Raw genomic sequence first — 17,095 nt, forward strand, 5'->3', positions numbered from 1 at the left:
TCAATAAAAAATAAGTAAACATAATTCTGGTACTCTTTGGTTTCAGCCAATAGTCATCTGAAATCAGCATTGATAATCCATTTTGATAAACCTCTTCTGAATCCAGCTTAAATTTCTGGAAGCTCCCTGTTGATGTACTGCGGCAACTGTTTTTGAATTATCTTCAGAAAAACTTCACATGCATGTGATATTCATAATAGTGTTCAGTAATTTCCCCATTCTCGGGATAACTTTTCTTTGGAATGTGGGGCGGGGGGGTAGGCTTCCCTCACAGGAATGGACACACATATAGATCTCTTCCAGTTGGTTGACTAAGTATGTCTTCTAAATTTTTTGGCAAACACCAGTGTTTTATCAACTTGTTGAAACACTGGCATTCCATTAATTCCTGGAGCCTTAGTTTTTTGCTAATGCCTTCGGTGCAGTTAGGCCATCTTCCTTCAATATCATTTGCTCTTGATCATATGCTACCTCTTGAAATGGTTGAATGCTGACGAGTTGTTGTGGTACAGTGACTTATCATTTGATGCTTCAAGCACTGGTCAATATTATGCCCACAGAATCTTTCAATATTACAACTCAGGGCATGAGCTTTTGCTTCAGGTTCTTTCACCTTGATATATGCTGATGTGCTCTGGTTTTACACGTCTTTACACATTTCATTGTAATGCTTTACTTTGTCATCTCAAGCTACCCTTTGAAATTTCTATTCAGTTTTTTACTTCATATCTTCCATTTTCTTAAGTCTCTCTATGATCAAGAACAAGGTTCAGGGTCTCTTTTGGTATCCACTTTAGTCTTTTTAGTGGTTTTTTTTGTTTCTTCAAGTATGATGTTCTTAAGGTAATCTGAGAGCTTCTGTCATTAGGGTTTTATGAATCATATTTTGAGAAGGTCTCAAAATTCTTGTGAAATATACTCAAGGTCATATTTTGGCTCTCATGGTCTTGTTTTTGCCTTCAACTTCAACCTAAACTTGCATAGGAGCAATTGATGCTGTATTCTGTAGTCAGCCTCTGACCGCCTTCTGGCTGCTATTATCAAGCTTCTCTATAGTCTCTTCCCACAGATGTAGTCAATTTGATGCCTGTGGACTCTGTCTGGCAGAGCCTATGTGAACAGTCCGTATTTATGTTGTTTAAAAAAGACAATTGCAATAAGAGTGGTAGGTCTTGCAAAATTCTGTGGTGCAAACTCCAGCTTAATTTTTATCATGAATAGCATTATTTTTTTTCCAACGACTGTCCTTTTTCTAGGAGCCCTGGTGGCATAATGGTTACGCATTGGGATGTCAACCACAAGGTAAGTAGTTTGAAACCACTAGCCACTTCTCAGGAGATAGATGGGGCTTTCTACTCCCATAAAGAGTTACAGTCTCAGAAACACACAGGGGCAGGTCTACCCTGTCCTAAGAGTCACTATGAGTCTGCTTCAACTCACTGGCAGTAAGTTTGGTTTGCCACCTTTCTCTTTTCTGACTTTCAAATCCAATTGACAATAATTTTCAATGAATCTTGATTACATATTTGATTAATTTCACACTGAGGAAGTTGATAGAATTCTTCAGTTTCTTCCTCACTAACTTTAGTGTTTGGTGTATAAATCTTAATAGCTGTATTAATTGGAGGCTTATAGGTATCACGCTATCCCAGAAAGCAGTGAACTTCAAGGTCAATCTTGACATGTTTATTTTGTTGATTACTGATGCCCATATTCCTTTTGAATTTGTTATTCCCAGCATATTAAACCACATAATTTCCCATTCAAAAGGGCCAACAGTGCATTTCAGCTCACTAATGCCTAGGGTATTTATCTTAATGTGTTCTGTTTCATTTTTTTTATGACTGTCAATTTTCCTACATTTTCACTTCATACATTCTATGCTCCAATTATTAATGGATATTTGTAGCTGTTTCTTCACATTTTGAGTTGTGACTCATAAGCAAACGAAGGTCCTAAAGACATTACTCTATCCACATCAATATGGCTGCCTCTACAATGAGGAAGCAGCTCTTTAAGGGTTGTGTCTTGAGTGCCTTCCAACCCGAAGGGCTCACCTGCTGCCATGCTACCTGGCGATGATCTGCTCTTAGTCACAGGGTTTCAACGGCTACTTCCCAGAAGTGAACTATCCACTCTCTCTTGGTAACAGATTCTTTGAGTGGAAGCTCAGCTGAGACGCATCCTGAGTGACCCTCCTGGTATGTTAAATACTAGTACATAGCTTCCAGCGGCACAGCAGCACACAAGCCACTACAGTAAAAAGCAAACAAACAAAACTGACAGACATGTGATGGACACGGACAGGTCTAAACCCAAACCAAACTCATTACCACTGAGTCAATTCCAATTGTAGCCACTCAATGGAAGAGTGAAACTGGCTGCCCAAGGCCGTGAATCTTTACAGGAGCAGAGAGGTCCATCTTTCACCCATGCAATAGATAGGGCATTTAAATTGCCGCCTTTGTGGTTAGCAGCTCAACATGTAACCCACAATACCACCAGGGCTGCCCATTGACAAGATAGTTGCCAGAAATGGAAGCAAATTCAGAAGAGAACACAGAACGGGGGATATCATTGTTAACATCAGATGGATGTTGGTTGAATGCAGAAAAAAACTGGAGGCTGTTTACCCATATTTCTTTTGCCAACATCTCTGAAAGTAAAAGCACTCTAACATATTTTATGTGTTTGATTTTAACCTAGACAAATTCTGGTGACTATTCAGACCTGGGTTTCAGTTCTTAATATATATGCATACATATTGACTGAGTGAGAAACCCACAAAATTAGAGTTCATATTTTAAGTCCTTATGCTACTAACTATAGTGACACCAACGGGCATTGTCATTTTTTAAACTGAAAAAAACAATCAATGAGACTTTCTTTACAGAAACTCGTTCTGCATCAAACTCATCACTCAAAATACTAATATTTTATGCTTGTAAAGTTAACACAAAATTAAATTGCAAAATTTTTCTCACAATATACTAAAACTATGGCCTATGGCAATATATGGCTACTATGAAGCATTTGTTCAGCTCTAGTGGACATATTTCCTGTGATTTATGTGAATGAAAGTTTCATTGGCTTCTTCACAAACTCAGTAATAAGGCTTCTTTTCTTCTATGAAGGAAGAAAATATAAGAACCTCTTTAAAATTAAGCCAACAAATATAATACTGAATTATTAATAAATAATCCAATTAATAAATGCCGAGCCTTTCCCCCTTGTGTCTATGGGTCTGTCATTTCACACATCAACCATTCTTTCATTCTTCAAATGCATTTCAAAGTGTCTACATAGTCCTTTAAAAAAATACTTTTTCATCTTCTAGACAGCTAACCAGAGTAACAGATTTCAAGTGAAATAGTAGGTTGCTTCAAAAAAAACAAACCAAAAAAACCCTGGTATCTAGATAAATTACCTATCATTTCCCCAAAAAGTTAAGAACAGGAAAACCAATAAATTGCCTTTGTCTATTACAATGTGAAGAACCCATGGGCCACAAAGTACATACAAGAAAATAATAATGTTTTAATATTATCAACCATATACAAACTCATGTGTAACATTTTAAAAACAGTAAAGTATTTCATTATTAGCATGTTTCAGAATACATACAAAACTAAATAATGTCTTCATTGGGAGATTAAAATAATCTGTACTTAGCTTTATTCTAAAATCTATTTGACAACTTGAAAAACAAGCAGATTTCATATCAAAAGTATAAAAAGAACTTACTTTAAGCACTCAGCATCATTTTGAGGCTTTTTGTGGATTTTAATTTTTTCTGCCTCTAGGTGTTTGGTAGTACAAATGGCTTCATTCTCCTTTTCTTCAAAAACTAAAGAATTAAGAAAATTCTTACAATCTTTAAGCATAAGAAGTATCTTTATTCACTCATTAAGAACATTGATCTAACTTTTAGTGCTTGTATGTAAAAACATCAGGCTAGTGATTTTAACAAAAAGTTGTAACTTTATAAACACCAGTGCTAACACTGATCAAATTAGTGGTTTAGTTATTCCTTTACAATGTAAATAATAGCACTATATCCCAAATGGTTTATAAATTTTGAAAGCATACTATTATCCTATCATGTGGGTATAACTATTTTTAGCAGTAAAATAAACTAGCTCATAAAGGTAGTACCTTTAAGGCTTTTTTGGAGAGTAAATAATTCTTGAATTAATTTATCCTTTTGATTCTGAAGTTCATTTAACAAGCCACTATCATGTTCCATTGACTTTATCTCTAGAAACAAATATAGAAAAAACATATGTTAAGTATTCAGCCTTTGCCTTATGTATAACAGCAAATATAAAGTTACTTTTTATTAACTTTTTCTTATATGGTAAAAACTTAAGCAGAATATGGTTGATTTTAAGCCCATGGCCACATAGGAACTCTTTTTTAATACACTGAACAGGATTCAATGTATACCAACTAGGAAAAAGAGTAAGTTAATTAATAGGCTACTAAAGAATTGAAAATAATGTCATACACTAAATATTTTTTAAAAATCACCTCAATCAGGGAAGAATATGCTATCCTTCCTAACTAACCATGTTTCAAGAGAGATTGCCTAGTATTCGGATGTCTACAAGCTTTCAGTTTTTGCTAATATTGGTGCCCTAATAAGAGCATCAAAGAGTCCTGGTGGTATAGTGGGCTTGTGTATTGCGCTCCTACCTACAAGGCCTGTGGTTCAAGTCTACCCGACAGGTCTTCAGAAGCAAGATGAAGCAATCTGCTGACACAAAGATTTATGGTCTATGAAACCCAACAGGACATGAGATCTAGTCTGCACTTTTGAGGATTGTACTTTGTTGGGTTGCTTTGAGTTGGAATTGACTGGATGGTGGTTGACCTAGAATAGTTATCCTTCCTTCCTTTCCACAGTGGAAACCGGTTCATCTTTTAAGACTCATTTCCCTGAGAAAGTTGTCCGTGACTTTTTTCTTTCAGAAATGGCTAGGGCTTCCAGACCTGTTAAAAAGAAATGGTAATAATGAACACCCTAGTGCAGGGGTCCTCAAACTTTTTAAACAGGGGGCCAGTTCACTGTCCCTCAGACCTGCTGGAGGGCCGGACTATAGTTTAAAAAAAAAAAACCTATGAACAAATTCCTATGCACACTGCACATATTGTATTTTGAAGTAAAAAACAAACGGGGCAAAAATACTCTGTGTGGTGGATAAATGTCCTCGGTGGGCCGCATGTGGCCCACGGGATGTAGTTTGAGGACGCCTGCTTAGTCCTATAATATTTTACCATTAGCTGTGATGATCATAACCAATATTTACCTCATTAAGTACGTTAGATGTAGGCTTTCCAGACCAGCTTCTTTATCCAATTGAGGAAGTTCCCTTGTATTCCGCATTTGCTAATATGCATGTTCATCAAGTACGGATGTTGGATTTTCTTAAATACTTTTTCTATATTTATTTAAATTATAATTTATTATTTATTATGTTAATATGAAACATTGCATTAATTACTGTTGAAATGTTGAACCAACCCTGCATTTGTATAACAAATGCCATTTGGTCAATCTATACTGTATTAGAATATTGTCAGATTTTTATTTGCTAACCTTTTGTTATAGTTTGTTTCTATGTTTATGAGAAACATATGCCTGCACTTTTCTTGGGAAGTCTTTATGTTGTTTTTTGTATCAGGGGAGTCTGGCGTCACAAATGTATTCAGTAGCACTCACTGATCTTCTATTTTCTGAACCAATGTGCAGAACTGGCATTATATTTCTCTCAATTTTTTAAATAGTCTATTAGTAAAAATATCTAGGCCCCAGAGTTTCCTTTGAAGAGATGCTTTTTAAAAATTTCATTTCTTAATAGGTGTATAGGGATATCTATTTCTACTTAGGCGAACCTTATGTAGCTAAGGCTTTTAAGACAATTATCCATTCTATGTAAGTTTTAAGAGACTGGGTCACATGTTCCTGGTTTTCACAGATGAAGTAATTTGGGGTTAAATCTTAAACATCATGTTGTAGAGAAATTGAATTTGGGACTCTTCTCTGGCTCTCCCATTTTCGTGGGACCTCCTCCCTTTTACTCTCCTAAGGCCCTGATGGCTCAGGACTTCTTCCATTGGATCTGCATAAGAAAGATGATGTTTTGGATCACAGTTTAATCAGCTCCTACACAATAATCCCTTGGACTACATCCGCTCTCAAGGCAATGCCACACCCACTCAAAAAGGAGAATTTGTTCCTTTGCAGGCATTAATTCAAGTTTTATTCCCTCCAAAACCAGTCTGCCTTTGTTGTTTCTGCCAAGACTTCAGGCAGTTGTGTGTGTGTGTTGGTTTGTAGTTTGTAGCTATTAGCTGTAGGTGGATCTGTTGTTAGGCATTTGCTCTCCTCTGTATCAGAAGCGGAATTCCTATTCATGACTTTTCAGTTCCAGAGTATCTCAAAGTTAGTTGCTGTTCAACCCTTTCTTATACACCTCTGCTATTAAATAGAGGAGCCCTGGTGGTACAGTTGTTAACATTCAGCTACCAAACCAAATCTTGATTGTTCAAACCCACCAGCTAATCCCCAGAAGAAAGATATGGCAGTCTGCTTCATAAAGACCACAGCCTTGAATGCCCTAAGGGGTAGTTTTACTCCATCTTTTAAGGTCATTTTGAGTCAGAATCAACTTGATGGCAGCAGGGGTTTGGAGTTAATTAGATAGGAGTACACAGCAAAATCACGTGTGGTCTTTTAAAACAAAACAAAGTCATTCAATGGCCCTCGAGCACAGCAATGCAGGTTCGGTAGGTCTAGGATGAGCCTCAAGCAGGTAAATCTAAAGTTTCCTAAATTACTACAGTGTGGTTAGGTTCCACCGAGTTGGTTCCACCTCACAGTGACCCTCTGTACAGCAGAACACAACACTGCTCGGTCCTTTGCCATCATCACACTCGTCCCTATGTTTGAGCCCATTGTTTAGCCACTGGGTCAATCCATCTTGTCAAGGGCCTTCCTGTTTTACACTGCCCTCCACTTTACCATGCAGGGCATCTTTACTATTAGCATTCCTCTTTTAGAATCTACGTCCTACACTCCCTGCCCCAAATAATTGACCCTAATTTCCTTTATTATAATATAGGATGGATTAAGAATTATAATCTCAATATTACTGGGGCATAGTCATGTACCAAGAAGCCCAGGTGGCATAAGGGTGATCGAACTCACTAACAGTTTCACAGGAGAGAAGATCTTGCTATTTGTTACTGAAAGTATAACACTTTAAGAAACTCTATTGGGCAGTTCTGTTCTGTCATAGAAAGTCAGTATGAGGCAAAATTGACTCAACGGTGCACAATAACAATAGATCTTGTACTAGGCAGCATTTTGAGAACTTAAATTTGACTCCTCATTACAATTCTATAAAGTTTTTATTTTCACATTTTTACCAATGAGAAAACTGAGAAGAAAAGGTATTAAGAAAGAAATTTAAGATTTAAAATCAACTAAGTCTGACTTTAACATTTGTAATATTCAGAATGGTAGTTGTTGCCTCATATAAATCCAGTAAATATTACCTACATTAAATGCTATGTAAAAAACAATTATTCAACGTGACAGAAGTGTGTTTATAATTTCCCATTTACACAATGTATAATACAGGTAAAAGGATATTTTGGAAAGGCCTCCCCTGAAAGTTAATTTTCCATTTAATTTCATTTGTATTTACATTTTCTATTTTGTCAACTCCTCACTCCATAACTCTCCACCCTCTGTTCGCACTCTACACCATGATTATGCTCTTCGGTAGTATAATAGTTATCTCTGATTGCCAATCAATATCCTATTTTTGATGCCTTTCTTTTGTGGAAATGGTTTTGAACTTTCGGTCTTTAAAATATTGCTCTCTGGTGGTTTTCCTCTTCCCTCTTGGACTCCTCCTTCTGACGAGTCATCTTCCTTCCCTTAACTGCTGCGATTTCCCAGCTTTCCATCACTGGTCTTTGGTGATTTTCCATGTTACCTACATATGTTCCCTTTGAATGAGGTCACCAACTCTCTTCAGTGACTCTCAAATCTAATCTCTGCTATCTCCTCAACTTCACAACAAATTGTTACCTGCCAATCAGGCATCTCCACCTGTATGTTTCATTGACATGGCCAATTAAAAGTACCTGAAACCAAACTCATCCTTTCGTCCAGAAAAAAGGTCTACCTTAATACTCTTCCTCCTGGTACTATCATTCTGCCAAATCTCCAAGGTTTGACAAGAAGATTAATCCATGGCTTTCCCTGTTTTCATCCATATCTAATCAGTCACAGAGTCCCATCAGCTTTCCTTAACATCTCTTGAATTTATCCCCTCCTCACTTCCTGTTTCCATCCCATTGTACTGCAGGTAACTGATCACACATATCCTTTCTCCAGTTTTTTACTTCTATAGCCCCAAGATGCAAAGCATTACCTATCAGATAAGAGATTGCAAATAGATGTTTAATGAATGAGTGGCTAAGTGTTCATGTCACATCTACTTTCAAAGAAATTTGCGACTTCACAACAAGACAACAATATATTTTAACAATTAAGATAAATAAAACAGCTATGCAAAAAATGCATTTGCTTATGAAAAAAGTTGTTTATGGAAAATTAAACCAATTCAAAATAAATTATTTCTTATTATTCCCAGATAAATGAGGAGTAATTCCAGGGCCAGTGAATTATTTAATGTGGCTCTTCTAGCCAAAGTCTCTGTAACTCCCACCTAATGGCCTTTTCCAGCAAGGGTCTGGGTAAGAAGGTGAGGGAAAACGCTAATAGGACTCACCTGTGAGAACTGTTAACAGGATACACAGCGAATTGTCATATGAATGTGTCATAATTGCTGGGTATAAAATGAGCCCTTAGAGAAGTAGGAGGGGGGCATCACACTACCAGAACAAGCCAGGAGTGAGGCATGTCCTGTGGACCCCGAGTACTCTGCACAACAAACCTCCAGGAGTCAGACTGGTGAACTTCCCAGCAGGAGGCTGGCTTCTGGAGTGGGGTGCCTCTGGGCCCTTAATTAGGGGAGAGAGATTTGTTGACACACAGAGGTAGAGCTGAAGTCTTCAAGTTGAGGCTTGTGGGGTGCCTCTGGGCAGTGAATTCAGGGAGCTAGATTCTCTGACTCACTGACTGATACTGAGCTGAATGCCTTTGGTTGAGGATTACAGTGAACAACCTTCTCTTTGGGCATTTATTAGCCACCCTGAAAGAATGTTGTAACAAGGCCAGACTGAATGACTACATCCTGAGCATTTCTCACCTGTTAACTTCCTTGCTAAACCTTTAAATCATGAATATTATGTCTAAGTTCTGTGAGGCCATTGCAATGAATTACCAAACTCATTAGTGGAAAGAGTAGAAAATCTTGTGAGTGATAGAACAGTAATCATACCCTTTTTCAAAATGTTTGCTTGGTTTTCTAAGCCAGCTATTTCAATCTTGACATTTTCTTTCATCAAAAGCTCTCTTTTCTTTGTTATTTCATATTTATTATTGAAATCTGTAATTTCCTTAATAAACTTTTCCTCTTCCTCTTCCATTTTTTTCTTTGTAGCCTCCTGAAAAATAAAAATGAAAAACTAAATATAGCTATTAGGTACAAAAGTTTTTCTTTAGTAATTTAAAATGCAATAATTTGGAATTAACAAAATTAAAAATTATACTTTCCAATATTATCACAAAAATGCTTTACTCCTCCAGTGATATTACTCATAACAGAAGTGAGATCAAAATATTACTATCTTTTCCTAAGAAATGTCAATTAATTATAAACCAAATTCAAAAACTGGCGATGTCAATAAAAACTGTTTCTTCTGTGACTCTTACATAAGATAAAATGATAAATTCAATTCTTTAACCCACACTTATAAATAGACCTTAATATTTAATAATAAATAGACCTTAAGTGAAACCCTCTAAGTCTTTGAAAAGCACTAAAACCAAGGTCTCAAAGTATAAACAACTTGTCACCATTTCTATATCTACTATACCTATAAATACCCTGTACAAGGGAGCCTCTAAGATGTTCATGGAAAAATTATAAGATATAATTTTTTCTATGAGCTTTTTGAAGCCCACTCATATATTGTAACTTTTCCAACTATATTCTAACTATATTACTCTACCAACTAGTTTCAAAAGGTCTTAATACTTTTCCACATCTGAACAAGCCTATCTGCTAATAGGCATGTGGAAATTTTACTAAAAGTACATATAAGTATTGTTAAACACTTTTTGACAAAATTGGCAATATAGATATTTGTAAGTTAGCTGTCGACTTACAGAAGTTTGAAGAAATATATTCCTCTGCTTTATAATTTCATTGTTTTGTCTTTTTAATGCATCTTCATGAGTTTTCAAAAGTGCCAAGAGGAAGGATTTCTCAGAAAGTTGTTGAACCTTCAAAGTGAAAAAATCAAAAACAAAATACCAACAACCCAGCAATCAACATTAAACACAGATATTTTAGGATGCCTTAGTTAATAGAACATATCTCTATAATGTGAATAATTTTTGGTATTTACCTTTAAATGCAAATTAAAATTCCTGTAAGCATATTATTTTATGTGCTTTCAATGATTATAGTTTTATAATCTCTTCTCACATAAGACGATCAGCCTCTGAAGCATAGAGAAAGTGCTCTCTTTCCACTCCAATACCCGTACGGTTCTTGGCGTTTGCACTCGAGCTTGTGCACTGTGTGGCTTGTCTTGGAGTCGATTCTGACCCAGGGCAGCCCCACAGCTTACAGGCAGGTCTTCTCCACAGAATTTTCTTGGCAATAATATTAATAAAAACAGTTCACCAAGACTTTTTCCTCATGAAACCACTGAATGGCTTCAAATTATCAACCTTTAGGTTAGCAGTCAAACACAAACCATTTGCCCCACCTGTTTTTGTGTGTGTATCCGTCAATGCACATTGAAACAGTCTTCAAGACAGTTTGTTTTATAGAACAAGCTTTTGTTCTTATAACTTATATGGAATAGATAAATAAATCATGTACCCTACATGACTAATAAAATGAGATAAATTTACAAACAATTGAAAAAATCCAGTCCAATGCTGACAGTGCACATATTATGAGATCAAATAAAACAAATATTTTCAGAAATCCTGAAATAGATTTTGAGAACTTATATTTCTTATTCTAGTAATTCATTTGGTTCTAAATAGTCTAAATTACAATAAACATCAATATATACAACTATTTTATCATTTGGGCCTAAAAGAATGGCATCTCCTGACCCTATGAATACTGAAATGAAAGTCAGGAAGCTAAAAGCTAAAAGTGAAAATAAAAGTGAAGCTACACTGGAAATAACCTGTCCACTGTGTTTAGTGCTGGCCCCCGAAAGGTGGCATCATTTCTGGTTTGGGCCTGTTCCCATCTCCACAGAGTAAAGAGAGAGAGATTCAACTTAAATTGCAGAGAGCAAGATTTATGTTAGCTATAAGAACTTTCTCAAGGTGCGAAACAGGTTCTGAATTCTCTGCCCCAGAAGATATTGAACAGTAAACTGCTGAGGGATAGTCTAGTCTAGAAGTAAAGGGTTGGGCCTAAAAGAGATTCTGAAATTTTATGGCTAAAATGTCCTAGGAATACTGACATTTAAAAGCAAGTAGCAGAAATCAAAGAGAAAATATGATTTTACATTTCTACAAGACCACAGCACATCTACCTGCAACTTTGGTGTAGTTTTGAGCAACCACATCTTTAAAAAGACATTGATATAGAATAGAGATGAACAATTTGCATGGTCAAAAGAATGGATAAATTAAATTTAACATTTGGTGTAGGGGAAATGGGATGATCATTATTTTGTCTGATAGGCAGAAACTAGAAAACCAAATCTAAAAAAGCAAATGGAAATTGGTAATAAGGGTAAAGAAGCGGAGGGTCATGAATTATATCACACTTATTTAGAATAAGGAAATGCTTCAAGGATATTTAGTTTTTGTTATAGAAATAAGGTATCATTAGTATTTTTTGTGTAAATGTACATTAATAAATATAAATAAATATGAGGTCCAAATTCACACACAGCTATCGAGTCGATGCCGACTGGTAGCAATCCTATAGCACAGGTTAGAACTGCCCCTGTGGGTTTCTGAGACTGTAACTGTTTATGGCAGTAGAGAGCCTCATCTTTCTCCCCAGGAGTAGCTGGTGGTTTCTAACTGCTGACCTGTCATTAAGCAGCCCCATGCATTACCACTAAGCCAATAAGGATCCCTAAAATGAGGTCCAGAGAGATTAGCTGTCTTTTTGAAGTTTATATGGCTATTTAGGCAAAAACCTAAGAATAATGCAGGTCTCCTAACTTTCTTTTAAATTATAGTATTAACACAGAAACAGAACTACAGTGAACCCTCGTTTATCGCGGCTAATCGGTTCTAGACCCTACCGTGATAAATGAAATTCCGCGAAGTAGGGCTCCTTATTTGTAAATCAAATATTTTTCTAGTTAGAGCATAGAGGATTGCAGAAGAGGATTCTGGTTGAGGTTTGTCTGCTGTAAAACGTTGATAGAGCTGCCTTGCCTTCTCCCGGATGACTATCGAATCCAACGGAATGTTTTTCTTGCGCCTGTCATTGATCCAAACGGCTAGGACAGACTCCGTTTTTACTATGAACTTATTACGACTTGTCACAATGCGCTTTGCTTCCTTGTTGAAAGTGAAAGTAGCCGTAGCACGGGTGTTTTTTTCCTCTTTACGGATGGAGCGAACGGAAGACTCATTCAAGTCGAAATGGCGTGCAACCCCCACAATTTTCTTGCCATCTTTGATCATATCCAAAAGTTTTACCTTTTCCTGGATGGTGAGCATCTTCCTCTGGCGCTTATTTTTATTGTCAGAAGGCTTAGAAGAAGCAGCTCGTTTAGGAGCCATCATAGGGCTTAGATAAAATTTCTTAAAAATCGCAAACAATTACAGTACACTGTACAAAAGCAAAAATGCATCTGATACATAGCTCCGATACGTAGCAATGCAAACAGAAGCGTGTACAGTATGAGCCAATCAGTGGCAGTAATGACAGAGCATGTGGTTACGCAAAAACCGCGATAGAGTGAAGCCGCGGAAGTCGAAGCGCGAAGTGGCGAGGGTTCACTGTATTTCAAAATAAAGAAATGGGAAGTTTGATGCTAAAGAGCCTTTAATCTATCCTAATAGTACAAGTTGAAAAAAACATAGTATAAATGTAAGATACATTTTGAAAATTGTCAAAAACAGATCCATCAGAGAGTATTGAGAGAAGGTCACTTGTAAAATAAACCTATTCTTATAGATGCTACTGTGGACATTAACCATGAAAGCCCACAAAAATACTCTGAAGACCAAGCATTGGGATTGATAGACTTTCGTTGTATCTAATAAAATATTCTAGGCGTATGCATTTCAGAATAAAAATTTCTGAGTTCAGACTGTTTGTAGTAACTGACCTATATATAAAGCCTGTGTCAAATCCCATAAATGAAGAATAAATTACATACCAACATAAGAAATTTTAAGTAATTTTAAATAAGATGGAAGCAAATTAATTATTCAAATTCAGAACAGCTTTCTGTTAGGGACTTGGAAATTAGAGTGTTTGTTCCAGTTATCTTCTGCTAAGACCTGAAATAACCACAATTATAACTGAGATCACATCTTCTTTCTTGAAGGCGAGAAACAGTAATACTCAAAAGAGCCGTCAGTGGCATACAGGCATTTGGCTGGAATGTTTTTCGATAATCTCATAGTAAACCATAAAGCTACATAAGATAGCCCGAACTGAAAAGCCGACTGCTTTTCAAAAAGTCTATATTAAAGGTATTAATACCTATGATCTCCTCTTCCCTGAAATTCTATGTTAATAATACATCTTGAGCTCCTGTTTGTTTATACCATTGTATGTATTATTAATCTCTATTCTCTAGTTCCACTTTCTTAACCTGCCAAATTTTATTTCTATAGTTTTCTCTTTTAATGAAGACTTTAAAAGCCTCAAAGTTATAACTAGAGAAAGATTCATTTAAAAGCATGTTTTTTAAGTTGTTATTGAGTTGATTCTGATGCATGGAAATCCCACGTGGGTCAAAGCAGAACTGTTCTCCACAGAGGTTTTTTGTTGTTGTTGTTCGTTCTGTGCTTTTAATTACCATTTGATTGGCAAATGGTTATTGATACAGATTCACATAATTGCCACAATATTGTATCTAAAACACAAGGTAATTTGGCAAAAGGAGCCACTCTAAAGACACTGCCAGCAACGAGAAGGACAGCACGTCCTAGTAGCAAGTACAGCACAAGCCAGGGGATGAGAAGCATCAAGGCAATATGGGCACAGGGACACCTCTGACCAGAGCACAGAAGTAAACGACTGCAGAATCTTAACTTTTTAAGTATAGTCCCAGAAAAATAAGCAAGTCTTCCCTGGAGTAAGCGCAGCCAGGTGCTCCTTGGAAACCAGAACGGCAAGACTTGACCCAGAAGTGGATCACCAGGCCTTTCTTCTGCAGGGCCTCTTCATCTCCAAACTTTCAATTAGTAAGTGAGCATGCTAACCATTTGCACCCCCCATCATCTCCACAGAAAGATTACCTGGGTATTAATTTTAATACGTACTGAGTATTTATGATGAAAACATTTAATATAAAAAGGTATTAGCAAATAAGACAAACAGTACAGAGAAAGTCTGGCATTGGGAAAGCTAAATTAGAAAAATCAATTAAGAATAGGTGCGCACAAAGTCATATTGGTAAGGACATCGATAAGTTAAGGCTGCTGAATTACATAAGACTTAATAGTATTAATAGATAGCGCTCCTATTTTAATAAAACTGAAGGTATGAAAGAACTTCTTTCAGTTCCATAAATTAACGCTTCAGAACTAAAATAGTTTTTCATGGCCATCTATTTGCAAAATGGGCTGCTGGTTATTTATTCTTTCTGCTGTTTCAATTAATATCTCGTATTATTTTTTACATCCCTGTGAAACAGGCCTACTGGTGTGCAAAATGTGGGTACTTTTTGCAAATATAACCTTGAACATATTGATGAAATCAAAGAAGAGGTGACTTCATAGAAGAAATTATTATCAGAAAACTCTCTTTCCGATAACAATGCTAAGGTAATATGTAGATATCAGATACGGTATATGAAACATAAAATATGTTTGAACATAGCACTCTGGGTCCTTTGAATTGAGACACTATCATATCCCTAGCAGGTGAATACCTTATACTAAATAAAAACTTAAAAACAACTGCCTCAGTCCCTAAGCTACCCAGGGTCCCTAAGGGGCTGCGAACATGAAAAGGAGGAAGTGATTCCTATTAGCATGAATACAACTGTTTTTCTCTTCTCTCTGCCCCTGACCAGAAATTTAAAAAAAAATTGCATAAAGTCTTAAAGTTACATTTTAGAATCAAGTAGCTATGTTTGGTCAGAAAATATTGCTGTTTTGAACATTTTTAATTTATAGCAGTGCCAACTCCCTGGCAAATCCTGCTTTTCTCAGCAATATATATATATTCCCTTTCCCTGTCCTATTCCTTTTGGGATATTTGATTTTTTGTTTGAACTTATAAAATATCTGGTCCACTGGATCAGCTTCACGAACAGCTTGACGATCAGCTTACTCTTCACTGCCCTTGATGCTTGGTTGCCTTCAGGTTCTTTCCTATCAGGACCTCAAATTCCAATGACTGAAGCTTTTAAATTAATATCTCTGTGCAAGTAGGCAAATACAGAGTCACTCTTTATTGTGATTGCCGTTATTGTAAAGAATCTAATCTTGAGGAAGTAACATTTTACTGATTAAATGCTCTACTTAACAGAATAATTGGCAACTTTATAAAAGGAAACAGTTATGTAGAAGATTTCACAGCCCTAAATCCACAGTAATGGGGGGGGGGGTGTTACCTGATAAAAGAGGCATTTTAAACACGAGTAGAAAATGAATACAATATCATATCAGATATTACTTTTTTTAAAACAGAATTGTTTTTATAAATGCTTTTCATAATATGCATGTAATGCTATGAAGCTCACGACATTGCCATCCTAATAGTAGTCAAGGGAGCAATCCTAATGCAAGGAAACAGCAGTCCTTACCAAGGCTTTTAAAGCTTCACAGGGCTGTTTTCACTCACTGCTTCTCAGGAAGACTCTCCTGCCAGCCTCCTCTTGACTCACTCCCCTCCAGTTTGACCTCCTGTGGGTTTCTTAAAGACACCAGTCACACCCCTCCCTTTGCCTCTACTGTCTTTCCCCACATTCCTTAACCTCCATTAATCTTTGCTCAAACCTGACCTCACCTGTGCATTGAGGATTGGTAGGATACCTGATAGTAGCACTGCCTTTCGTGTGTGTGTGTGTGTGTTTTCTGGAATACACTTGCTAATACAACATACTAATGAATAAGCAATATATACCCAAAAGGTGAGAGACAATTCTTTCTGATTGAGCAGATGCCTTTCTTGTATACTAAAAACAGCCAACAAAATCTACTGAGAAACTCTTTTTTAGAAATAAAAAGATGTTCACTAAAGAGACCAGTACAAGATAAATATTAATGCGTGCATGTGTGTGTATTTTTTAGTTGCCAACAGTAGGAAAAAAGCATAGAAAATATTCCATTTACTAGAGAAAAAAATTTACCAAGAAATATCTAGACTATTTTGAAAAAAAAAAATCCTCTGAGGAACATAAAAGATGATTTGGAAAAATAGATGGCTATATGTGACTGTTAAGAATCAGAGTTGTAAACACATCAGTTCCTCACACATTACCAGTATGTTGGCGTGGTGTCTCAACTAAAAATGAGAGCTCCAGTTGTTTTGTGTTATTATAATTTGACAAAATGGTTCTCAAAATGTTCAAGAAAAACTAAAACAAAAGGTACTGTGAAATGAATCAGGCAAAGTCTGAAAAAAAAGAAATCGTGCTTCCAGGGAACCAAAAAACGTTTTTGTTTTTGTTTTTGTTTTTTTTAAAACATTTTATTAGGGGCTCATACAACTCTTATCACAATCCATACACACATCAATTGTGTAAAGCACATTTGTACTTCATTCTCAAA

General features: G+C 36.3%; 1 protein-coding gene across 1 annotated transcript in view; it reads right to left on the minus strand.

The window, feature by feature from the left end:
* The window catches only part of CCDC172 (coiled-coil domain containing 172), a 44,716-nt gene that overhangs the window by 14,546 nt on the left and 13,075 nt on the right, over window positions 1-17,095 (minus strand). Inside the window, exons 3-6 of the mRNA XM_004700916.2 lie at window positions 10,310-10,426; window positions 9,420-9,585; window positions 4,156-4,257; window positions 3,745-3,847 (exon numbers count right to left, since the gene is read on the minus strand). Of these exons, the coding sequence (XP_004700973.1) occupies window positions 3,745-3,847; window positions 4,156-4,257; window positions 9,420-9,585; window positions 10,310-10,426 (488 nt within the window). The remainder of the gene's footprint in view (window positions 1-3,744; window positions 3,848-4,155; window positions 4,258-9,419; window positions 9,586-10,309; window positions 10,427-17,095) is intronic.

This window comes from Echinops telfairi, unplaced genomic scaffold (assembly GCF_000313985.2).
Source record: "Echinops telfairi isolate 266 unplaced genomic scaffold, ASM31398v2 ScPeMD7_70;HRSCAF=299, whole genome shotgun sequence".
Taxonomy (NCBI): Eukaryota; Metazoa; Chordata; class Mammalia; order Afrosoricida; family Tenrecidae; genus Echinops; species Echinops telfairi.